Genomic DNA, 25922 nt, shown 5'->3' with positions numbered 1-25922 from the left:
GAGTTGACCTCGATCTACGCTTTGAAGGAAAAAGCAGAGCACTCCTGCCAGCGCAGTCCCCCAGGGAGGACGCGGATTTACAACACTGTCAATCCCTTTTCTCGGCACCGGCTCCGGACAGAAGCTCTACTAAGACACAGTGAAGCAAGTCTCCTGCTTTGCAGGGAAGCAAGAAGCTCTGGGGTTGTGCCCTTTTGCTCACCACTGTCTCAGGGACTGACCCACTGGACCAGAGCGAAGCCCTCAGCAAAACCCAGCTCAGCCTGGTGGGGACAGCATGGACCTCAAGGGTGGAGAACCCCAGGACCTTATCTTGGGCAAAGCTCCCAATGAGGATCCTGCTGTTGAGGAGCAGGTTCAGATCCTCTTCATGAAGAAAAGGGATCACGCATCTCCCAAATCACAGTGACCAGTCTGACCACTTGGGCTTGGCTCCAGAGGTGCCACCGTCGTCATCCCCACCCATCACGAAAGGCAAGATGTGCACATTTGGGAGCTGAGGATCTTCATCCCACCCACAGCCACGTCCTTGTTTCAAGTCGAGCAGGCTGCTTCCCAGCCACCTTGGCGACAGCTAAGTTTGGATAAATTTGGACACTGTCCAGTTAAGAAAGCTGCCCAGATCAGCCCTTAAGACCTGCAGACTACCAGATACACCCAGGTCCCTTCCCTCTACGCACCAGCATACAAGCGCTGAGGTTATTGACAAGGCTCCTTCGAAGGAGTTCCGTGTGTTTGCAGATGCACGCACAAGCAGGATAAATCCCATCGTTTTTCACCACGGCTGACCCCGCTCCCTGCTCCCTCTGCAGCCAAGGTGTTGGATCAGACTGGCACTTGCTCCTCTGCAAACGCAGCCAGAGATGCAGAAGAGGAAGATGACAAGTCCGTTTGGTCCCATGGAACAGCTGCATCCTTGAAGCTGTGTATTTTTTTCGGGAGGACAGTTGTCAGAAGAAGGTTTGCACTGACCAGCTGGACCATCAAGCAACAAGTCTGGGATGTCAGATGGGGCTACGTAAACATTCCCAGCTACAGCAGGGATTTTGGCGTCAGGAGAGGCTCCACATGGAAGCTCCACACCTGAGGTTCTCTCAAAGATGACTTTGATCCTATTTTCTCTCATGCTTCTTGTTATCTTCCCCCCATTTAACACGTCAGGGAGTTGAAAAGAGAAGAGAGGCCAGTGCCAAGGTAGGCACTGCATGTCCACACTGGCTGCAGGAGAAGAAGCCAAGCTCTCTGCCAATGCAGATGCCAAGAAGAAGTCAAAGGAGCTGTTGTCACTGCTACAGATGCCACCAAAAATCTCTGCAGTCCTTTACGCATTCCCAGTTAGACGACGTTTGTGTGAATCACACGGTTCTGACCAAGACCGCAGACTTTTTTCCCTCTCAGTGTTTTATCACTCCTGGGTAAGCTGAGACGCTCCACAAAAGCTGGCAAGATCACCGTGGCTCTCAGCCCAGACCTCAGATTTATCTGACCGTCCTTACCAAGGACAACGACAGCCGTGCGTATTGAAGACTATCGATTGCCTCCTGGAAGCGCAGCATCCAACTCAGCAGCCCTGGGGCCCTGCCCTACCCACACAGAGCTCCTTCCTCCTGCCGACCTCAGCTGCCACCATGAGAAAATCCTCTCCACTTGCAGAGGACAGAAATTCATCCAGTTCCTACTGGCCAGCATGCTGCTTTCCCAAGCCAAAACCACACTGGAAAGCGCAGATCCAAGCCTTCAGTGATTCTTCATTCCACGAGAAATACAAAAATCCAGCCTCGGCCGATACGACGCGCTGCTCCTCACGGCAACGCAGTCAAGCTGCAGGCAGAAGACGGGATGCCAGCATGGCCTCTCCACCGTAACTGGTCTCTCCCCACCAAAAAGCCTTGCCATCCCCAGCTGGCACTCAGCTCCGCTCCGGCTGGTCTGGATGAGGCCCCGGCCACGCGGTGCTTGGCTCCAGATGGTGCCGCACCAGCTGGGCAAAGGGGAGAGCGGGCAGGAGAAAGGAGACGGCACTTCTCTGCCAGTGCTCGTTCCCAGACCTCTTCCATATCAGTTCTCACCTAGTCCACACCCTGTCCTCTGGAATCTGCTCTTTTGCTTGATTTAATAGAATCATAGAATCTTAAGGTTGGAAAAGACCTCCAAGATCATCAAGTCCAACCGCCAAACCAACACCACCGTGCCCACTAAACCATGTCCTGCAGTGCCACGTCTGCACGTTCTTTGAGCACCTCCAGGGACGGTGACTCCACCGCTGCCCTGGGCAGCCTGTTCCAGTGCCTGGCCACTCTGTCAGTAGAGAAGCGTTTCCTAATGTCCAACCTAACCCTCCCCTGCTGCTACTTGAGGCCGTTTCCCCTTGTCCTGTCACAAGTTATTTGGGAGAAGAGACCAACACCCACCCCACTCCGGCCTCCTTTCAGGCAGCTGTAGAGAGCGATGAGGTCTCCCCTCAGCCTCCTCTTCTCCAGACTAAACAACCCCAGTTCCCTCAGCTGCTCCTCAGCAGACTGGTGCTCCAGAGCCCTCACCAGCTTCGTTGCCCTTCTCTGGACGTGCTCCAGCACACTCAACGTCCTTCTTGTACTGAGAGGCCCAAAACTGCACCTCCAGCTTCAGGCATTTTCAAAATTTGAATGGGAAGGACTTACAGACTATTTTAAGACCCATCTCCAGAGGTACGATAAGAGTTTCACTGGAAGGGTATTTACCTACAAGGCCATCCAAAGGCAGCGTACACTGCGTGTAAACTGGCAGAACAGATGCATTTTTAAAATACGCGTAATTAAGTAACGCAGCATAAAAGCAAGCGTAAATTATCCCCCATTGAGAACAAAACCGCACAGGAAGATACTAGTGGAAAACCTTTTTTTTCAGACTGATGGGGTGTCCCTGCACGTAATACGTGCACACCCTCGGTCTCTCTTAAAGTACTCCGCCGCTATCAGCGAGTTGCTCATCTCCAAGATGAGAAACCAGCTTGCGATACAAACAAACCAGATTATTTATTCATTGTCACACGGGGGCAGCTGTTGCATCTTTCCAGAGGAACTAAAGGAGAAGAACGCTTATCTTAACACAAAGGGATCGAGATATTCACTTATTTTTATTCTCTCTGTGTGCTGCTGTGTAACTACAGATGCACGTTGAGTTGGTTGTCTGATTAGATTTCTTTTACAATTATTTGTAATTATTTGGCTCCAAAGAACATCCCTGGGATGCCATGCTGTCGCTTGCAGTCGAGGCTTTCAGATACCTCGTCTCCCGTTGCTTCATCTCACTCCTTTCTCTACTTTCTGAAACTCCACTCTGCACTTTATGTGAAAGCTGGCAGGGAAAAACTGCTAAGCGTGAGGGGACAGAAAAGCTCGCGACTCAGCTTCCATTGACTCCACTTCCATTAGCACGTCTGGGATCACCAGCCAGACTCAATTTCTGTTTGCTGAGAAACCAGAGAAAGTCATCTGAGGAGGGAAGATCTCACGCTCAGGATTTTGACACCGATAACCCCAATTTTGGGTTTGGTGGGGTTTTGGTTTTTTTTTTTTTTTGCGATGAAATAGTCAACATCCAAAAGTGTGATGTTCTGACAGACATCACGGTTCTTCATCAATGCTCTCTCAAGTGCAGCTAGATGAACCTTGCAAAACTTGCTTTCACTTGGCAAATCTTGTCTTGGTATTCAAGGCTTGAAAATTCCGATGAAGTTCTGCCCAGCTTAGAAGCGGTCCCAGACCTCAGAGCTGAAACGCGCTGGAGAGATGATGGAGGGCAGCAGCAGCGTCTGTAGCAAGAGCACACACGGACGCAATGCAAGCAGGGGCATACGTAGGCAATTATTTGTCTTCTTTAAGACAACTTAAGGCAAAGGTGGTGGAGGCCCCATCCCTGGAAACATTCCAGGCCAGGTTGGCCGGGGCTCTGAGCAACCTGATGTGGTTGGAGATGTCCCTGCTCCTGGCAGGGGGGTTGGACTGGGTGGCCTTGAACGCTCCCTTCCCACCCAAACCCTTCTACGATACAACACACTGTAGCTGCATTTTAACAAACTGGTGCCATCGATCCTTTCCTAATCTCCCAGGGCAGATGTTAGGTTCACAGATGTTTGCTAGCAACATAAAGATCTCTGGATGGAAATAAACAGTTACAAGATTTTCAAAGGTCAGTCCTATACAAAAGGAGTATCGCCCTCTCAGATGCTAGGTCTCGAAAACTGACAAATTTCACCAAACGGCTGACAGGGCAGCAGCAATTAGGTGGTGAAACAACAGGGTTGGATACGTAAGGCTGAGAGCCAGGAGTTCGAGGCTGGAGAAGCACAGCTCTGTATCATTTAATACAGCAAAAAAAACCCTAGCAGACTTACGTCAGCCTCTCCATTGTCCATCCCTGATAAATTTTATCTGCACTACAAAATCCAGTCCAGGGGAGGCTTTTTATAGAATTATAGAATGGTTTGGGTGGGAAGGGAGCGTTCAAGGCCACCCAGTCCAACCCCCCTGCAAGGAGCAGGGACATCTCCAACCACATCAGGTTGCTCAGAGCCCCGGCCAACCTGGCCTGGAATGTTTCCAGGGATGGGGCATCCACCGCCTCTCTGGGCAACCTGGGACAGTGCTCCACCACCCTCACAGGAAAAAATTTCTTCCTTGTATCTACTCTGAATCTACCTTCTTTTAGTTTAAAACCACTACCCCTCATCCTGTCCCAGCAGGCCCTGCTGAAGAGTCTCTCCCCACCTTCCCTGCAGCCCCCTTTGGGCACTGGGAGCCGCTCTCAGCTCTCCCCGGAGCCTCCTCTTCTCCAGGCTGAACAGCCCCAGCTCTCCCAGCCTGGCCTCACAGCAGAGCTGCTCCAGCCCTCTCAGCATCTGCGTGGCCTCCTCTGGACTCGCTCTAACAGCTCCACGTCCTTCTTCCCACTATAACTTCCCCATCTCTACAGCATCCCTTTGGCGGTTCTGTGCCTCCTTCCAACTTGGGCACCCGAGCTCTCCCCGGATGAGATCCAGCAGCGTGCTCAGGGACAGCCAAGACCTGATGAAATGAGGACACCTGCCTTGCATCTTCTGCACCAAAGCCATGTTGCTAATATTAGGTAAAACACAGAGATGCCATTTCTAACCGGCCCTCGCTGTCGAAAAAGAGAACACGCAGAGAGACAGAAAGAGGGCATACCAACAGCTCGGGAATGGATGAGCGGCTGCCGGTGAGCCTGGGATCAGACAGCACCTTCCTGCTTCGGTTCTAGGCAAAGTTTGACTCCTAGGAGTCAACATCCTGGCCCATCCTCGGAGGCAGGCAGAGTCTGAAGAGCTTTATCTCCTGGATCTGTTTTGGGCATCACGGGGAATGTGGCAACGCACCGTGCAGGGCAGAGATGCGCAAGGTCGCAGCGATACCCGCAGCCAGAACTGCTGCAGACGGCTTGGGCTGGGTTCTCTTCAGAGCAGCAGAGGGAAAATAGGCCAGGAACGATCCCACGGCCAGGACTATCTCGTTCCTGTACCTGAACTAACCACAGAAATGCAGTGCAATGCAGTCTGCACAGACGAAGGAGAAAAAAAACCAGACCAGCTCACAGAGGAACTAACGGGGAAAACCTGACCTTGTTGTGGCAGTGTCCCTGCCTCGCTTTCCCAGCCGCGCTCTGCACGTGGAGAGCTCATCACAGATCTGTCGGGAGATGTGCTGGGCCAGGTACAACCTCAGTAGATTGCCCTCCTTGGAGAGCCTGAACAGGCTAGCTAATTCATCCACTTGTAATTTCCATGGAAAAGACACATTGCCTGTCCCCTGGTCCATGCTGAGAAGTCTGGCAGCAAACGGACTGCGAGCTCCGGGATGGATCTGAGGAGGGCTGTCACTGAGACAGAGAGCATGGAAAAGTCAGGTTTAGGAGCACCCTTGAGGTACCCTCCTCTTGCCAAGCCATCAGCTGCCGTGCAATACCAGGTCATCGGCATCAGTGGGAAGGAAACACAGCAACATCCATCCTAGAGACGCAGAAATGCACAACGGAGAGCCAGAGCATCTCCAGTAGAAGAAGAAAATTCTGGAAACCCACGGGATGCAGTCCCAGGGGATTACTGGAAATACCTTCTTTCTGCTCACTAAGTCAGGCGCAGCTTATCTTTCCACACTTTGCTCTTTGGCTGATAGCCCGGCTGCTTTAACCAACAGAGTTTTTTGTCAGTGCCATTGTTGTGCAATTACTTCTGCAGCAGGTTCCTTCTCTTTCTACTCAGTAGCTGTCAAACAGGATTTCCACCACAGCAGTAAAACAAAATGCCTGGCAGAGCAGGTGTGATCATTTTTAAATTTGTTAAAACTGGTACGTCTCACTGTTTGGAACAGATCACATCCAACGATGCTCCGTGATGTTGTTCAGCACTTTAAAGCTGCTGTGTCCCATCCTAGAAGAGGTTTAGGGCAGACATTCATATCTGGGGGCTGAAGGCATCAACACCAACGTTGTATCCCAACTAATGGAGGAAGGAATTGGGGTCAGACTATTCACTTACTGAGTAGCTACTAAAAAAAAAGGCAGATATATAAACTTGGAATATAAGCAGAGACAAGAAGCCATCCAGTTTGCAGGTAGGTCTTTTTTTTGATGGGAAGAGGAGAGTGGATTTATTAACGCTTATGTGGCTGGGAACAGCAACCGTAAAGAGCACTCAGGCACGCCAACTCACGTTTGGCTTCCAGGTTTATTCCAGACTGGAAGCTTTCTGGGGCCCTCCAAGATGAAAAGGCTGAGATCTCACTGGGAAAGTTCTGATGGGTCTGGATGAGATGAAGACAGCTTTCTGCCAGCACATCTGTCCTCAAATCCACTATCTAGAGATCAGAGCTCTTTTATGTAACATTAGAAGAACCAGCAAACCCATACCACGATTCCCTCATCAGCATTTTATCTCTTCTTGTTCCGTGAGTACAGCTCATCAAGAAAAGCAATTTCCATCAGCTCAGACATCAGAGAACAGGGCTGGGATATTACCCTGAATGTGGAATTTTCACCAAACACGCAATCCCGCCTCAGCAAGCCATAAACGCCTTCTCACTCGAGATGGCAGAAGCAGTTGATGTCAAACCAGGATACAAGCCTCCTGTGCGTTTCTGAGGATCCCCCCTTTGCTTGCAGGCTTCAATTGCTGGAACCCAATTGCTGGAACCCTTGGCTGAATCTGACTTCACCTGGTCCATGTCTCCCACCAGCCCATCATCTTCCATCCAGAGGAGCAGAAGGCAGCAGCAAGAGGAGCACCACCCCCATGCTCTCCAAGCCACGGGCTTTGCGGTGGGCAACATCTTGTTCTTCAAAGCTTGGCTTGCCCTGAGACTTCTACTACTTCGTGACCTATTTAAGCTTCTCCTGCTAGTCAATTAAAAAGTAAAACAAAATCAAGGGGGAACACACGCTTCCATCGAGAGGCAGTTAATACGCTACTGACAAATACACGGTTGGGATGAATACACCTCCCACAATCCACAGCGTGGGTTGGGAATTAAGGACCAGCACGTGTCAGAAATCACAGAGTTCACATAAATGAGGCATAATTAAAAACAATTCCTTTTATAAGTTTCTGATAAAACCAACCTCATTATCACCAGTGGGTTGAAACCAATTTGCTCCATCACCTGCATTCAGAGCAAGAGGAAAATGAGCCTTTGCAAAGAATTATCCAGCTTACAGCTGTCAAATTCCCCAGAAAAGTCCTTTTCTTGCTCCCTGTTAGCTGCCTTCTTCCACAGGAAACGAAGGGGCCGTCCCTCACCGTAGAGACAAGGCTGGTTCCCACCAGTTGGGGCTCCGGACAGGTCAGGAGACCAAAAAGTGAGAATTAATCCCTTCACAGAGAAGCTGCAAACTGACCCGCCCCGCCCAGAAGGCTTTTAACGTTCAATATTGAGAAAAAAACCCCAACATTTCCCTTCCCTACACGAACCTTGAAAAGAACTCAGAGCACAATTCAGATAAGAATTCAGAAACCTGAAGACTTTGCCAAACTATTTTGATCTGAAGGTGTTATCTATCTGGGAAGCTTAAGAACAGCTTCACCAACTTCCCATCTTTCTGCTGCTTGTAAATCTGGGAATAGGTGAAAACAGCTTTCCACAGCATTTCTGTGAGCTTATGAGGAGATGTACAAGTGCACACGCGAGTGACCATGGCTTTCTGTTCTCCGTGCCTCAGTTTCCCTCTGGGAGAAGGAAAATATTCCTCACCTTTCTTCACAGGGTAACACAGATTTTCCTTAATTATCTCAAGGCTTTAAATGGATGGAATTGACTTAAAACTACTGTTTTTTTCCTCTAGAAATCTTTGATGCTCTCTACTCTCTAAAATAACATCCTCTCACCGTCATCACAACCACGGCATCCTTTCTGGGTGGTTGTAGTGAAACAGGTCGGATTGAGGGACACAGCAGTCAAGGCAATGGGAAACCAACCGCAGTCCTTGGTGGTGAACCCACCTACTCCATCACCTTTCCGCTTATCGACTGCTTTTCGGACGAGATGAACCTCGACAAGCACAAGGAAGGAGCCAGGCGCTGCGTCCGGGAGAGGGGAGCGCTCCGTACGCACAGCATGGCAGGGAGATCCGTCACGCCTTGTCCCTACCGCAGAGTTCCATCTTGAGAAAACTGAAGAAAGAGGATCCATCAGTTCGATAAGGGAGAGCAGCAGCGGCTTCCTCGCCAGCTCCAGGCAGACGGCACGGGGAGGAGGCTTAGGAGGCTGTCCAGGAGGTGAATAATATCGCGGCTGCTGCGCTGCACCATCGCCGGGCCACTGGGAAACTCGGGAATAAGTCACCAGCTTCTACTTGAGAGCTGCAATATCTGTGCTGATCGATCCCACAGAGCTTGGGGAGGCATCCGTGAGCTACAGCGGACATGTAAGAACCAGCAGAGTGATTAAAACCTCTCTCCTCAAGAGTTACCTTCCTCTTCATAACCTGCTCATGCCCTTCACAGTTGTCTCCTTGACGTCCCAATGCCCCGCGAGGTCTATTCTGCTCCAGCAAACTTTAACACCACAGATTTTTTTTACCCCATCTATTTAACAGCCACAAGCCAAAGCCAAACTCACAACCTCGGTGACTACAGCTCGCTCCTCCTCTCCCGTGCCTCGGGGCCCATCCATTTTCTTGCGGTACCGCGTCAAGTTATAGCCACTCCAGGAGACAAGGCTGTCTTCACGTCACAAATAAAGCAACCTGTCCAGAATGCACAATCAAAGCGTTTGGCACGGCAAAACCGCTCCACCAAGGCACAGTTAAAAGCATGGGGAGAAGGGAAACACAGATATATGGGCTCTGGGACTTCGCAGAAGAAGGGTGTAGCTCGAAGGGGACGTCAACACACGGTGCCATATGAACAACCCCAGGCACAAATCGAGGCTGGGCGGAGAATGGATGGAGAGCAGCCCTGAGGAGAAGGACTTAGGAGTGATGGAGGATGAGAAGCTCAACACGAGCCGGCAATGTGCGCTCACAGCCCAGAAACCAACGGCACCCTGGGCTGCACCCCCAGCAGCGTGGGCAGCAGGGCGAGGGAGGGGATTCTGCCCCTCTGCTCCGCTCTGGTGAGACCCCCCTGCAGCGCTGCGTCCAGCTCTGGAGCCCCCAACAGCAGAAGGACGTGGAGCTGCTGGAGAGGGTCCAGAGGAGGCCCCGCAGATGCTGAGAGGGCTGGAGCAGCTCTGCTGTGAGGCCGGGCTGAGAGAGCTGGGGCTGTTCAGCCTGGAGAAGAGGAGGCTCCGGGGAGAGCTGAGAGCGGCTCCCAGTGCCCAAAGGGGGCTGCAGGGAAGGTGGGGAGAGACTCTTCAGCAGGGCCTGCTGGGACAGGACGAGGGGGAATGGTTTCAAAATAGAGGAGGCAGATTCAGACAAGATATTAGGAAAAAATGTTTTACGCTGAGGGTGGTGGAACCCTGTCCCAGGTTGCCCAGAGAGGCGGTGGATGCCCCATCCCTGGAAACATTCCAGGCCAGGTTGGCCGGGGCTCTGAGCAACCTGATGTGGTTGGAGATGTCCCTGCTCCTGGCAGGGGGTATGGACTGGATGGCCTTTCAAGGTCCCTTCCAATCCTTACCATTCTGTGATTCTATAACTAAGTAAGAGCTGCAACAACGAAGTATTAACAACTGAAGGAAAAAAGTAGAGAAAATGCATCCACATGCTCAATTACTCCTCAGGCATGGAAAAATCTGGGGACATGAAATATTCCGCTGTCAAACAGGCACATGCAGGCCACCACACAAACTCTGCAAGTCGCAGGAACCCAGCCCTGGAGAAACCATGTGGTATTTTGCTGCACTGACAGCGGTGCCAAGTCCTCTTGTGCTGCTTTTGTCCCCAGCTGCAGTGACAGAGCCTGCTCCAGGGTGGAAAATGTTTGAGAGACGCGCGGACAGCTTTCGCGCTGACGGTTAAAGCATCAACACAGGGGAACGGACCCCTGCAACATTTCCAAGCTTTTATGTGTGAGAAAGCCCCACCTGATCACGTACACGGACGCTTCCCTCTCTGGTGTTCCCTTTCCAACACCCCAAATCAACGCCCTCCTTCTGGTCACCCGTCCCATCAGCCGCAGCCGGCGCTGAAGGGATCCGGAGCGCTGAGGCTCCCGTAACATTTTATCTACGGAACAGCGATTACCAACCAGCATACGGCACGCCAGAGAATTAAGTCCTGGTTCAGGCAGCAGCGGCGGAGCGTCGCAAGGGTGTGCGCGTTAATATTCAGCGTGCAAATCCCGGGGAAGCAGGCGCCGCTCGTGACAGTAGCGGCGTACGTTCACGCATCGCTGCGCCTCCGCTTCAGCCCTGCAGTGACAGGCATCCCAATCTGGGCATCGCAGGTGAACCAAGCAGCAAATTTGCTCCTTCCTCTTCTGCTGTACGATGGTGAAAATCTATATTGAGAGCAAAAGCCGCAGGGACTGGAGAACTGGTTTGCTCTCCGGCAGCTCCGTGCTCCGCAGGCAGCAGGTGGTGCTACCCACCCGGCAGCTGCGCACGGAGATTTTCGGGCAGCGTTGCCCCGCCGTATAAAATCACACGTGAAATCCAACTCGGAAACCTGCGATACGCTGCGGGTAAAGCCGGGGCACTGGATGGGGACCGTTTAACCCATGGATGGGGCACATCTCCCGAGTAAAGTGCCTCAGCGCTAAGAAACAAGGCGATCTTCTCAGCTGATTTTGTGACGGAAAGCACAGCCTCAGTTTTCCTCTTGGAAGCAAACCTGTAGCTCCTCACTCCCACACGCAACGCAGGATCTGAAAGCTGGGTTTCTCCTGATTTTGTACCCAGGAGCTGGGAGCTAAGGTAAGGTGGTACGTGCCCAGCGTAAAGCTGTGACTCACGGAGGAGCTGCAGCAGATGAGCTGGCCCAGCAACGCACGAGTCACGTCACCAGGGAAGGGTTAGGTACGTGCTCAAGTACCTGGATGAGTCAAGACCCGGGCTGCTATTTACACAAAGCTCTCAGGAAGCAAAGAGATCAATTAAAATGGCAGTGTGATCAGCATGGAGAGTTTTATTCTCCCAATTAACTCACAGTCCCCTTGAGGGCCTCACCCTGGATCACACACACACACACACACACCACTCCAGTTTAGCTGGAGTTACTGGGGACTGCGTGAGCCATTTGTTTGCAAGGTTGGCTCTGCTCTTCTCAGAAAAACAAACATGATGTTGAAGGACAAGCAGAGAACCTCATGCTGCCACCACGGCACGCTACACATCCATGTTACAGTCTGACCAGGCTCTATTCCTCCTCCTCTTCACCAGAGGCATCACCCAGGGACTCCCTTGCGCTCCTTAAAATGGAGATACCAAAGCAGCTGCTAGTATTTCACAAAACCTCATGAAGTTCAACCAGGAGGCTCCAGGGAGACCTGAGAGCGGCTCCCAGTGCCCAAAGGGGGCTGCAGGAAAGGTGGGGAGAGACTCTTCAGCAGGGCCTGCTGGGACAGGACGAGGGGTCATGGTTTTAAAATAGAGGGAGGTATATTCAGACTGGATATAAGACATTTTTGCACTGAGGGTGGTGAAACACTGGCCCAGGTTGCCCAGAGAGGCGGTGGATGCCCCATCCCTGGAAACATTCCAGGCCAGGTTGGCCGGGGCTCTGAGCAACCTGATGTGGTTGGAGATGTCCCTGCTCCTGGCAGGGGGGTTGGACTGGGTGGCCTTGAACGCTCTCTTCCAACCCAAACCGTTCTATGACTGTATGATGATGTCTGGTGGAAAGGACGCACAAACCCAAGGCACCCACCCTCCAGCAGCGAGCTCAGCACAGTACGGCTGTACGGACGCTGCCCAAACCGAAGGGAAAGTCACGACGCCATTTCCCCCCGACCGCTCCCAATTAACAACTGGCATTTCCAGGGCCACGGCAGCCAGCCGAACAGCTCCGCAGACGCAGCAGCGCTTCCAGACCAGACATTTTCCAAAGATTGTTCCTTTTGAAACGAGCAGCTAAATCGAATGAGCTTTCTCAGCCGACCACCACGCCGGCAGAAAAGGACGTTACGCCACTGGAAGCGGCTGCAGAGATCAAAGCCAGCTACTCATTGTGTACCAAAGCCGGAGGAAAGGATTAGTCACTGCCGAAAGCCACGGAGCGGGCGCTGGCAGTGAACCCAGCCGAATTGCTCAGAAATGCCTACGAGCACACGCCGCCCAACGCCGGAGGAAGCAGAGACAGCACGCTGCCGCAGGGCTTTTCCAGCCGCGGCTCGGTCGCTGGAGGTCCTGCACGCGCACAGAGAAGGAACAGGAGCTGGAAGTTCAGGCTGTTCATTCCTTAGAACACGAGCCCAGGTTGGGAAAATACCAGTTTGGCCTGAGTAAGGTTTAGGCCCGAAAGTGGGAAGCCCTTTGGCAGCTCAGCTGGGTTCACAGGATGGCTCCACACGTGACATTGGGCTTCCAAAATAACCAAACCAAAAACCAGTCGTTACTGGGAAAGCAGAAGAGATGTTACACTGGCCCAAAACAAAGTAAAACCACCACATAACTGGACAGTCCCGATCCAACCCACTCTCCCCAGCAACACATCCCAATGTGAGGTCGGTACAAAATCTCAGGTATCAGCTAACGAGGAGACATCTCGCTCTTCCTCTGCCTCCAACACACGCAGACCAACCAGCTCACATCTCAGATGAAACGACCTTGTTTGAGAAGTTTACAGGTGGGTCGCTGAGCCCCCAGCAAACATCCAGATGGTGCCACCACCCCCCAGCCCAGGCATCCAAAGCGACGGATCCAAGACCAGTAACACCAGCAGCCACCCTGAGCTGCACGTGAAGGGCTCAGGACAGGAAAAAAAAAAACGAAAAATAGGACAAGCCTTGAGAAATAAAAGCAATATAGTTTGGAAATCGCTGTTCTGGGTTCAAAGAACCCTGTAGAGAGATGAAGCATTTGTCCCCATTAAGATGTCCGTCTTCCACGAACCCTTCTGGGTTGCCTGGCAAGCAGCGATCCCTGCACTGGCAGCAGTCCCGAGCCCCTGCAGTTTGAAAGCAGCGGTTCTTCTGTGGCTGGCAAAAGTTTTACTGAAAATGAGATGTTTTCTCCTTACTCTGCTACACAGGGGAAAAAAAAAAAGTGTTAAAAATGCATTTTTGCCCAGTTTAAGAGACAGATTTTAAGACCTGGAGATGCTGGAGCTGGATGGCAGAGGGTGTCTACAAGGGGCTAAGTATTTTTCTTTTTTTTAAATCAAGATTATAATCAAATTTAGAGTCCTCCTGAGCTCAGTCTTCCTTTCCCCAGTATCTTCCCATCTCCAGGGCACACAACCCTCAGGCCGCGAAACGCGGGCAGGAGAGGAGGTACGGGGAGGCTGCCGGGCGCACTGCTGGCTCTCCTGGCTCGGACCGCAACTCCTGGGGGCTTTAAGGAAGTTTCTGAAAGGGAAATGGATAATTTAATCGCTGCATTAGAGGATCTGCGGCTGTTTTGAGTGGGAGCTGCTCCAGAGCTTAACCAGCTCGCTGCTGGGGGCTCTGTGCCTACAAATTGAATAGACAGCACCAAACTCTCTTCAGGTAGATCTAGCTGCTCAAGCTCAACTCTTTCTTTATGTTTCTAGGATTAAAACCAGAGTAGGAGCAGGGAAATTAATCCTGTCCCACTTCTCCAAGCCACGTCCTGCTCAGAGCCGCACGGAAGACAGTCGGTGAGCCAGCTCTGGAGGACTCAGAGCTGCTAAACCCACGCACCAGGCTCATTCAGCATCTGGACTGGGCTCTACGCTGGAAGTTTGGGGAGGAATTGCAAACAAGTGCCCCGCAGCAGCCAAAAAACCAGCAGCACATCGGGGCTGAGCGCCCCGCGAGGCACAGCAGGATGTGAATCTTCCCGGGTGCGCGGTATTGCCGTCTGCGTGGGCTGGATGTGCGGCTGCCCGAGTGTTTTGTGTCAGTTGTTTCCCTTCGCTTTTATTCATGTGGATGAAAATGCTGTCAGGGAATCGCAAAGCAAAGAGTGAGGTTTCTCCTGTCATCGCCCATATGCTATTGAGAAATCCTGAGCGCGGAGATGCTGAAGCTGAAGTCTCCATCCCAAGATCAAGCCAGATCTTCTCCTTAATGACTCCTTCTTTATTCCTCCACTGGAAATCTTTCCAAGATTAACGTGCGTGCAGGGGCAGCAGCCAAGTTCAAACCCTAACACAGTCTCTTCTACCCGTTCAGAGCAGAGATTGAATCCAAATCCCTTTTCCCTTTTCCTTTCCCAGGCTCTTACCCTTGCTACAAGGGAGCGGAGCTCAACTGCTGGCAGGGATCAGTGGTCCAGGCCACTTTTAATTCCTTGAGTACACCGTGACTTCGCCAGATGCCGCAGACACCTTGAAGGACGCATCCTGACGGACGCATCGGCGCTGCGGAAACGCTGCAGGGAGGCACTGGGAATTTGCAACGTCGCTGTTGGTGCTGGCGGGGTCACGCTCTCCAGGTTCCTCTGTCTGGGGAAGTTCTAACGAAGCGCTGGAGATACAAACGCTCGCAGAAAGCCAGGTTTTAAGCTCACACAAACAAGACTTCTCACTTACAATCTTTGGTTTCTGCTGCGATAATGTTTAACGTGAGACGGGAACAATTTTTACTCCAGCACAAAAGCACTTGGAATGAGAGGGTAATCTACCCCGTCCGTTCCAGGGGCAGCCCTGAGTGACTGCACACAGGACTTGACATTAAATTCTAGTTGTACCTAGTCACTTCAAGCTCAGTGCAGGGCCAGAATATTTTATCAGACTCCTGTGCAGCTAAGGAATCTCACTGATTTTTTTAGTAAATTATGCTGTCACAAGAAATCTGTAAGTAAAAGTTTTAAAACATCAAATAAATCCTGTAGCCCTGTTTACCTCATTATCCATGAAAGACTCGAAGATCGAACACAGCTTCACGCTTTGCTCTTGATAACTCCCAGCCCACCAGGGAAAAGAAATCACATCACCTGCTTTGGAAGAACCAAATCACAACCAAGCAGCGTGGCTGGCAAACGAAGTTTCAAGGAACTGACTGATGAACTAAGGCCAGCCCGTGCAGCGAGGCTGAAGGAGAAAGCCCAACACTACTGGAGCTCCAACAGCGCCTTGGTGGGATTTAGGACTACGTTACACTTCCAAGGGCTCTTTCAGCCCAGGACATCCTACACACGGTGCTTTGACTCATCAGGCTGTGATTTATACAATCACAGAATGGTTTGGGTTGAAAGGGACCTTCAAAGGCCACCCAGTCCAACCCCCCTGCCAGGAGCAGGGACATCTCCAACCACATCAGGTTGCTCAGAGCCCCGGCCAACCTGGCCTGGAATGTTTCCAGGGATGGGGCATCCACCGCCTCTCTGGGCAACCTGGGACAGTGTTCCACCACCCTCATTTACTTCAAAAACCTTCTGGCTTCGGGTGCTTTGATCACAGATGATGCTGACACACATGTGCTGCTGTTGCACTGCTCCTCGCAGTCAGATGGTGTCTGGACCCACTTCAGTCGCAAGGCGGGGGGCCCCCAAATCCGCCTCCGTCCACTCATTTTTCCCTTGACTTTCCTCTGCATAGCTCCGTGCTTTGGGACTCGAACGCAGGGCAGTTCCTTGCACCCCTGGTTACTGGAACGTATGTATTACACAGAGATACGGCTCCGCTTCAAGTTAGGAGAGAAATGGATTATTTCCCATCAAAAGACACTTTTTTTTTCCCCCGTAAGGAAATCAGATTCACAGCTCTGCAGTTTCTTTTGACATCAGCAGTCGTAGCGGTTTGTGTTTCTTGCCAACACCACAGGTCCACCTGCCTCTTCCCCTGGATCCCACGGCTCAGCCACCGAGCTCAAACCGAGCCTCACCTCTCCTCCCCAAGTTCTCGTTGCCCTTTTCCCCAGCGGGTCTCAGGATCTGTTGCTGTTTGGAGCCCAGGTAAGTTTTAACATCATCACTACACTCAACCATCCACAGAGACGAACACTACAGACTCCCGACGCGATTTAAACACCCGCTCTGGTTACGGACTTACCAACAAGCACTTTGGTGGGACGGACGCCTGCAGGCTGCAAAGGTTTCAGCCTCCTACGAGAGATCCCAAGAGACCTGGGCTCTTCCAAAAAGTGGGATTTAGAAAAACAGGAAGAAAGCATACCTATTACCAGACCAACACGCTCCTTTGGGAAGGACCCCAGCAGAAGCTTGCTGTGCTCCAGTCGCTCCCCGGCACTTGGCCATGAAGCACGGTGTTACCACCCAACATCCCAAAACCAGAGAGGAGACACTTCCCTCCTCTCGCACGGCGCGGTACCGACCATCCCCACAGCACACAAACCCCGGCGGGTGGCTCGAAGGCGACACGCAGCAACTCGTGTGTCACGGTCCCCAAAAAAGCCAGCGGGCCCCCAACACAACAGACGTGCAGATGAGAGCAGGGTGAAAGAAGGCATCAGTGCCCATCAACAGAAACGTATTTTTCTTCCACAAATAACACCTATTAGCAACTCCAGCAAGAAAAATCCCCGCTCTTCAGCTCGGAAGGGTTTTCAGCACACACAATGCGAGGACCTTGCAGAATTCCGGCATTCAGACGGGACTACTGTGAAAGATTATTTTGCAATTATCCAAGCAATTTTCTCTCCTCGTTGTCTCTGGACCATAAGGGTTTTTTAAACGCGAGCAGAAGGATTTATTCATCACAATAATAATAAAAGGAAATATTAAATCGATGAATCTCTTTGCACGAACCATAAAGCTCACGCTGCGATTAAGCGTGGGAGTGTCCTGTCACATAAACCACAGGCAGTTTGCGTACTTAAGCACCATCTCCCTCTTATTTCTCTCTTCCCTAATTTGTGGGGCATTATCCTTCCATTTGTCCCCTAAACACGATCGGATTCAGACCACGCAGCGTTGCTTCTTGTTGGGGCTCTACGCCTCTTTATGAGGGCACGCGGAGATCTCTATTTAATACCGATCGTTAACAACGGCCAGTGCAGAGAGTTACGCTGGGGTGATGGAGAAGTCCTAAAATAAATAAATACACACAAAGGTAATGGTTTAGGGAGAATTAACTCCTAATAGTTTAGGGAGAATAACTCCTATTAACTCCTAATAGTTTAGGGAGAATTAACACTGCCAACATACGAGTGAGCAGCTGGGCACGAAAATGAACGTTGGTCTTTGAAGGTGCTGCTGCTTCAGTTTGGCTGGGGAAAAAAAAAATTAAATAAAATCACCCCAAACCTAAGCAAAATTCAACTGCAACCTTTGTATTATGGAAGCTCTTATGGCCATGCTGGTTTCCTCCTCTGCCATCCCCGGTCACAGAAAGTGAGAAATTACTTTGGGGGCCCGTGCAGTAGGCACGGCTTCGGCAGGTCTCCCTTTTGTTTTTTATAAAAGATTTATCTGGTAAAGCGCAGAAGCGGTCACTGCTTAGGTATTTATGAGGCATCAACTGTCCTCACAGCGTGACGCTTGAAGAGCCAAAGCAAAGATTTTCAATAAGCAAGAATCTCCAGCTCGAAGCCTCAAGCTTCAAATTAGGCTCTGTACAAGCAATTATTGTTTCGTGAGGGCTAAACACCCGGCACCTCTAAAGATCCCGTATTTTTACAATTCAGGCTCTTGTGGGTATCAGCTCCTGCATTTCATAACCTAAAGGCCATCGCCTAAGTTCACACATCCAGAGAGCGCAGCCGTTCACCTCTGAACATCGGCCTCCCTTCAAAGCTGGTGGGAGGAACGGGTGTTTCTAGAGCACCAGCCATGGCGTCGTCATGCAAACACCGAAACCGAGTCAGATGAGTCATACCTGTCATCTCCCTGGTTGTCTCCACCGGTAAAGCATCCAGATCAGGTACAGACACCTACAACCACGCGAGATGAATGCCATCCTAGATGACTTCAGCTGAGCTGCCACGCTACCGAAGAGCTACAGCCGATTTTAACGGACAAACCCCACCATGAAGCAAGACCGTAGTAGCTACATCATTCTTACCATGATTGGGACGCCAATGTCTGGCCACAAGAGATCCTCAGAGGGAAGCTTGGGAGAGTTCCAGACTACCACAACTTTATTTAAGTATGGGAGACCATTGAGCCTCTCTAGGGAGTTCATCAACACTTCCTCCCGCTCGTAAGTTAACATCACTACTGTGAACTGCTCCCGGGGGACGTTGCCACCCAAAGCAGCCTGGAACTCCTTCCCAGATCCACCTGCTCCTCCACCAATTGGTCGAAATCCAGTCCCAGACCCCAAAAACTTTGCTTCCGATGGTAAAACGGGGTCAAAGGGAGTGTAGGGGAAGAGGTGGAAAGGCCCCGGAGCAGAATTCCAATTCCTGTAGATGTCCATGGCAGTGAGTGTGAAATTGCGGAGATATTTGGGAGATGCATAGGGTGGTTCTGTTTCCACAGGCCCCAAATCCAGGTCACCATTGTCTGCCATATTGGGGTCTGTACCAGCAGCTTTGCCAGACCGGTGTGGAATCTCCACGGCGGTTTCTTCTCGGATAGGAGCAGCTGGGATTTGGATTCGAGTCCTTATGATAGCTAAGACTGTGCTGAACACGTTGTCAGAGGTGGAGAAGTAGGTCTCCCACAAGAAGCGGCCCTGCCTCCTCATGGCAAGGAGATCGTTGTCAGAAATGCTTCTCAGAAGAAAGTGCACTTCTGTGATACGTGGCTTTGGTATGATTAAGGCTGCCTCGTTCCACCGGATCACATCGTTATAGGGTAGCTGAACTTGCTCTCCGAGAACCACCGGGATGGCTCCGACTTCCAGAGCCTCAAACAGTCTCATGGCACACCCAGCAGAGATCACCAGACGGGTGTCCCCCGGGGTGATTATCAGTGCAAAAGTAGATAGCTTCAGTAGCTCTAGTCTGTCGTCCCTTTCTCCACACAGAGCCCACTCAGTGGGCAGACTCGCCTTGGGCTGGTTCTTACACGTGAACTCCACCAAAACAAAGTCCAACTTGCTGTCCTGAACAGCCTTCAAGGTGGTGATGATCCGATCGTCGTAGTCAGCCGGGGCGTTGCCTTCTATTTCCTCTTCAAAAGAGCGAACCTCTTGCAAGCTGGATCTGAGAGACTCGATCTTCTCCCCCTGGAAACTAAACAGATATTTACGCTTGACTGGCACCTGGGGCGGGATTTCTAGGAAGTTGGGTTCGGACATAGCATGAACCAGAGGCGATACCACGATATCAAACCCCGGTCGATACTGCACATCGTAAAAGGTGGACTGGGCAATCATGGCGCGCCCTGTGCTGACGTTGTAAATGAAGTTCTGAGTTTCCGATTTCCTCGATAAATTGATGATGAGATGGTTATGTCCATCAGTCCTCCAATACGGCAAAGAGTGCAACTGTTGCTCTAGTTCAGTAGGTTTTGGCATTACGGGCTCTTGCATTTCCCCCACTAAAATTATATACACACAAGCAATATTTGCATTTTCAGTAACATAAACATTAGTTCTGACGGTCGCCTCGAAGGCTTGTTTAATTAAAGGGTCTAAGGAACTACCAAAAGGGTAATCGTCACTGTTGTAGACGTAGACCGGAAAGCCAGATGTCAACGGGCAGCGCGAGTAGTCAAAGCAGTTGTGTAGCCTGCAGTTTCGGTTGGATTTTGGCAGGGGGAAGGTGGCATCGTCTTTGTCCGGCAGCAGCCGGATGGGCAAGGAGAGCTTGGGCTGGTTCTGAGCCATCAGCTCTTTGTAGGAATGCTCAGTCTGGCTGATGACGTTCTTCAGCTGCAGCAGATCCTGCTTGGCATTTTCAATGCTCTTTTTGCAGGCCTCGATCTTCAAGTTGAGCTTGGCGATCTCGCTGTTGAGCTCCTGCCGCTTGGCCTCCAGCTGGAGCAGCTCTTCGCTGACCGACTCGCGGATGCGGCATAGGTCTTGCACGTGCTTTACCTCGCACAGCTCGTTGCCGGTCCGAGGGCCAAAGATGCGCTTGCCGGCATCGTCCGCGTCATCGATGGTGGTTAGGTAGTAGTGGGCAATGAGGGGAAAGAAGACGAGGATAATGAAGAGGGTGAAACTAAGCCAGGTGAGCCGGATCCGACTGGACCATCTTAACACCCACGGCTGGCCTCCGTTCCCCACTCCCCCATTCCGCAACATCGTATATCCAGTCATGAGTTCAAAAGTCGCTGCGCGCCCAATCACGTTGGATCAGCAGCCATAACCAAAAGAGTTTTTATAGTGAGTCTCTCGAAAAAAAATGTTATTGTGCCTGCTTAACAAGAAGCCAGTAGAAGGGGAATTTCATCTTCTCGTCGTGCTGATGGCTTTTCTACAGTCGTTTTGCTGTAGGCACGACTTTTGATCCCGTTAGACTCAATCATTGACCTTCTCACCCAACCCCAGCCCACCCTTGGTCTGCAGGCAACCGCTGCTGGAAGTGTCACAGCGTTGTCATGGTGATTCCAAGTCTCAACCGGCAGAAGAAAAACACAATGAGATCAAGCCGAACTCTACCGCTGCTCTCGACATCCTGCATTACCATCCAACGAATATGCAGAGGCACCAGCCATCGTGGAGAAGGAGCCAGAAGAGATTCATACGGACGTCAGTCTCCCTCATCGCTGCTGCGCGGCTGACGCTCTGCCATTCCTACAAGAAAACAATCACATATTCAGACAGTGCAAACAAAACGACCCCTTAGAGACCTAAGACATTGCCAGCTTTAAAAAGGAACTGTCCTCTCTGCAAAAGAGCAGAGCGTACAGAATTCATACATGTCGCACGCCTCCGGGGTTAATACCAGTAAGCCTGAGAAAGCGATGGGATTCATTAGATGCGGACTCGTGGCTTTCTCCAGCGCTCCGCTTTTCATTCGGCTTGCACGCTCCAGTGGGCAGACCAGAAAAATCACAGCCCTTGGACCTGGTTTCCTGTTTCTGCCTCTGCCACTGTCTGGCTGTGGAACTTCGCAGAAGCTGCTGAACATCTGCAAGCCCCTGTCTCCTCGGGTACAAAACGGAGATATTAACGTACACCTGCTCTCCCTACCCGTCTTTTAACGGCGCGTTGTGATCCCGGGACACGGCAGCGCTGCGGATTTGTACTGCATAACTGAGTGTAATCGCTGTTGTTCTGGTCTGGTGGCCAGAGCTGATGAGGAATTTTCGATGAAGTGTTTTGCTTTCATTTCTTGCTGGAAAATTTTGATTCATTGCAGAACAGTTTAAAGGGAACGTAGTCATGTTGGCTATGATTACCTCTGCTGGCTGGCTCCATACCAGAGAGAATTTCTGGTCAAAAATGGAAAAGCCTACGCTGCACAACAAAGCAAAGATGTTGAAGTCAGGATCCGTTAGGTACCACATCACCCAAGCGGTATCAGCTTGCTTAGATACGCCTTTTCCTTGGAAAATGCTCCCACGGAACGGAATGACTACCTAGCTCAGGCATAAAAACCCAGGACGCGGGAAATTCAGCTCCGAGACTTTGATCCACGCCAACAGACTTAAATCTAGGCCACACGAAGATGCTACCGCTAGAAATTCTCCTTTCCTTTTTATTAGCAACCTCTGAGGTACCTCAGTTTCTGGGACATTCTTTCACAGACCGGACGTTCCCCATCACCGATAAATACAGCGCTGGGCTTAGCACCGACTCCTGCACGGCCCCAAGAGAAGCTTATTCATTTCCGCTTCCATTTTTAATTAGAGGAAAGTCATCTACACCAGTGACAGTGATTTTTCACTAAACCTATTTAATACTCCTCTCATCTCCTCATCAAGAATTAGCAGAAAGAAGGCGAGGAAGCAAATCTCAGCTAAAAGAGAGATCTGGAAACAGAAGTTCACCTTAAAGGAGCAGAGAGAAGTCACGAGTAATTTTCAGGGTAGTACAGAAGTGTGTGTCAGGAAAAAAATAAATGGAAGATTTTATTTTAACCAGGAAAAACCATAATTGAAGGGGAAACAAGTAGAGTAACAAAGCACAATTCCTAGGTCTGTTTTATTACAAGGTCCTTTGTTGTCAGGAACCTAAGACCCCATGATTAAACGGGGATCCCCCCAAACCCGGCCTGCAGCTGGGAGTTGCACAGAAGTACGGACACTTCAAATTCGCATGCAGCAGCTGGTCAGTCTCTGCTAGTTGAACCTGGTCTCACAAGGTCTGCAAAGATCCTAGAATTGCCACTGGTTTTCTGCAAACAGCTGTCCAGGAGACCCGAGCTGCCCTGTTAATCCTCTTCCCAAGGGGAAACATCAAAGCACGCGCTCACTGAAACACCAGTGAATCGGAAAACCAGCTTAACTTCAAGGACTAAGTGGGCAAGCAAGCTCTGGTGGTTTTTTTTTCCTCAGGGGTGCCATGTGGTAAATGTGGTCAAACCCTGCGAGGTGCTGAGACAACACAGAAACGAGAGATCATAAATGTGGCCAGGAAAGAATGAGGAGGCACGTGGATGTGCTGCCTCGGACTGGCCAGAGAAAACTGCAGCCCCACAGGCAGTCTCACCGCTTATCAGCTGAGATCGCACCTAAATCTTCCTCCTTTGTAGCCTCTTTGTCCATTTATGAGCCCTAAAGAGTGATGAAATGGCAAACTGGACACCCTAAAATGGCAACTGAGGTCCTTGAACAGCTAAACCCATCGCCCCACACATGATCCTCTGCAGCTGTTCTGCCACCTAATCCTCACAGGGGCTCCTCCGGTCCTTCCAGTCAGTTGACACAGAGCAAACTTCATCCTCCTGACCTAAAAATGTGGGCTGTGAATTGAAAAAAAAAAAATTTAAAAAATTCTGTACGCTCAGAAACCTGAAGCTGACAAATTAACTCCGCCGCTAGCACGGAAGAGACCACACGGGAAAGAGCAGAGCAGGCCAGGGAGGGATTCAAAATGCAACACGCGTGGCTTGGGATCAGTTAAAGGTATTGACTGTCAGTATGAAATATGTGCTGGCGATAAAGCAAGCACTTCACACACACTCAGACTCTTCTCCACTACGAAGACTTTATTCCTCACCAACTCCACGGAGCCTGAGGTCATAACACGTTATTATTAGGACTTCAAAAACAAAGCAAAGTAAAAACTCAATCTGTAGTTTCACCAAGAGAGACTCCAGTGTTGCATTTAAGGGCAAGGGAAAAAAAAGGCTGCTGATTTCCATAGTTCCCAAAAAGAAGTTTGGGAGGAAGAGAAACGGGTTAGCTGCCAGGCTCTCCAGCTGACCCATTCATCTCACTCCCAAGGACTCTTTAGTCCTTTAAACCGATCGAGCCGCACACTGAGAAACTCTTGTTGACATTATCAGACAACACTGCTGCCCGATAGACCTAATTACACACACACACGAAAAAAAAGAAAGAGGCAGGAATAACTCCTGGGAAATCAGAAGCTCAATAACCACCAGAGCCTCTTCCCAAACGCCAATCCGGCCGACTTCTTGGCATGACAGGTCTGCACGCTGCGGTTCCTTCTCCCACAGCGTGGGGCTGCGAGACTAAATCGCTCTTCGGGCACGTTGTCACAGCTTGGTTCAACTCCCAAGCTGCCTTCCCAGCTTTCCTCAACTCCACGGTGCCGATGAAGTTATAAGAACACCTGAGCTTCTCCTTCATTTTGCATTTCTGGTAGAAAGAGCCAGGCTGCTCTGATCCGTGGATGCTGGTGGAGTCATTACGGCAAATGTTGAGTCACCAAGGTCCTTCTGCAAACACCTGAGCACCCCTGTTCCTCCCTGCTTACACTCTCTTCTGTCCATCTCCCTATAAAATCAGGGAAATATTGCTCCTCTCTCAGCATATTTGTGAACAGAGCCTGGAAATGTTAAACTTATGGTCCTCCAGAGCCTAGCGCAGCAGTAAATAACCATTAGGCAGAATCCGCTGACACAGACTGCACTGAACTTTCCGGGAGGAAAATCCACAGGGATCCTGCATCCTCTAAATCAGAGCTCCCAAAATGCACCCACACTCATACTTACCCTCTTTCCTCATCAAATGATGGGGCTGCAGTGCTATCGCTGCTACGTTACCTCCACAGACTTTCTGCCGTGCTGGGAAACGGAGCGCCGAGCTCACCGCCGTCACGCGGGCTCCCTCCCGATGAACGGCGACGGACGTCGAGGAGCGCCTCGTTAGTGGTGCTTTATCTGCCCAGTCTTGATTAGACAGTTCCTATTGCCACATCTCTGCTTCGCCAGCACTAAAAATGAAATCAATCAGGGGAAAAAAAAAAAAAAAAACAAGTTGTTTTTTTTTTTTAAAAAAAAGGAGAAGCAGAAAATTCTGCTAAACAAAGAAAATGCAGCACATTCCCCCCACGTTAGAACAGGTTTTCTGGTGAAATGGAAAAGAAATCAACACAAACCAGCAACGATAACTTTCTGTTTCCTAATGCTCTCCCAGGAAAGGATTACATCCCAAATCTCCGCTCGCTTTGGGAGCGGGAGCAGTTGAACAAGCAGGATCAATCAGGTGTGTGCTTTAAGGTACATTTGAGAGCAGAGCTTTCAAAGAAGCAGATGGGAAACTCACTCTGAAATGCTTCGCGTGCTAGGAGGGATTTGTACCGTCTCGAGAGCTCACCGCTACAGAGGAATTCTCCCAGGCAGAGATCAACGCTGCCGCACGCACAACCAGTAAAAGGTCTGGTAATCTGTAAATTCCGGGGATAAACTGCATCCCTGGCTTTAGGAAGCTTTTATCTGAACTGAGAAACATTCACCACGTTTGCAGCTCTGTGCAAAATCAAACCTGCTTCCGGCCACGCTCCCGATCTGCAGCCAGGCAAAGAGGTCCCGGACAAACGCTCCAAGAGAGCCCCTCCACGTGCTCGCTCCAGCGCGGCCAGGAAACCACGCGTGCTGAAGGCGGCAGCGGCTGAACGACATCAGGGGACGCATCACGTCCATTTCTCCTGTTCAACTCCTCCCCCGTGCTGCTTGTGTGCTCTGCTGGAAACAGGTCCCAGAAAATGGGGACGCTGGATTTGCACCCATGCTTGCTACCATCTCTCCAGCCAGGTGTCCTCCTGCGCTGACAGCATAGGACCAGTGCTCCCAGTACAGCATCATATTGTCTCTCAGTCTTCATAAATGCATTAGATACTAAGAATTTTTACACTGAGGGTGGTAGAACACTGGAACAGGTTGCCCCGAAAGGTGGTGGATGCCCCATCCCTGGAAACATTCCAGGCCAGGTTGGCCGGGGCTCTGAGCAACCTGATGTGGTTGGAGATGTCCCTGCTCCTTGCAGCGGGGTTGGACTGGGTGGCCTTTGAAGATCCCTTCCAACCCAAACCCGTCTGTGATTCTGTGATCTCCTGCCATTCAGAAATCCTTGCGGGGAGGAGAGAGAAGAGAAAGATCCACTGTACGTGCAAATTGCCCCAACAGCTCGTCTGGATGGGGATTAGAAGCAATCCCCACA

The 25922-nt window shown here is 50.9% G+C and overlaps 1 protein-coding gene across 2 annotated transcripts in view; it reads right to left on the bottom strand.

The window, feature by feature from the left end:
• EXTL3 (exostosin like glycosyltransferase 3) overlaps positions 1 to 25922 on the bottom strand; it is a 128358-nt gene that overhangs the window by 12497 nt on the left and 89939 nt on the right. For both annotated transcript variants that reach the window (XM_086744723.1, XM_086744724.1), the window contains 2 exons: positions 24476 to 24696; positions 18520 to 21144 (listed from right to left, as the gene is read on the bottom strand). In XM_086744723.1, the coding sequence (XP_086600849.1) occupies positions 18520 to 20667 (2148 nt within the window). In that variant the 5' untranslated portion in view covers positions 20668 to 21144; positions 24476 to 24696. The remainder of the gene's footprint in view (positions 1 to 18519; positions 21145 to 24475; positions 24697 to 25922) is intronic.

This window comes from Chlamydotis macqueenii, chromosome 3, assembly GCF_036417535.1.
Source record: "Chlamydotis macqueenii isolate bChlMac1 chromosome 3, bChlMac1.mat, whole genome shotgun sequence".
NCBI lineage: Eukaryota > Metazoa > Chordata > Aves > Otidiformes > Otididae > Chlamydotis > Chlamydotis macqueenii.
Note: the sequence above shows the minus strand (reverse complement) of the source record. Positions and strands in the feature narration are given on the sequence as shown.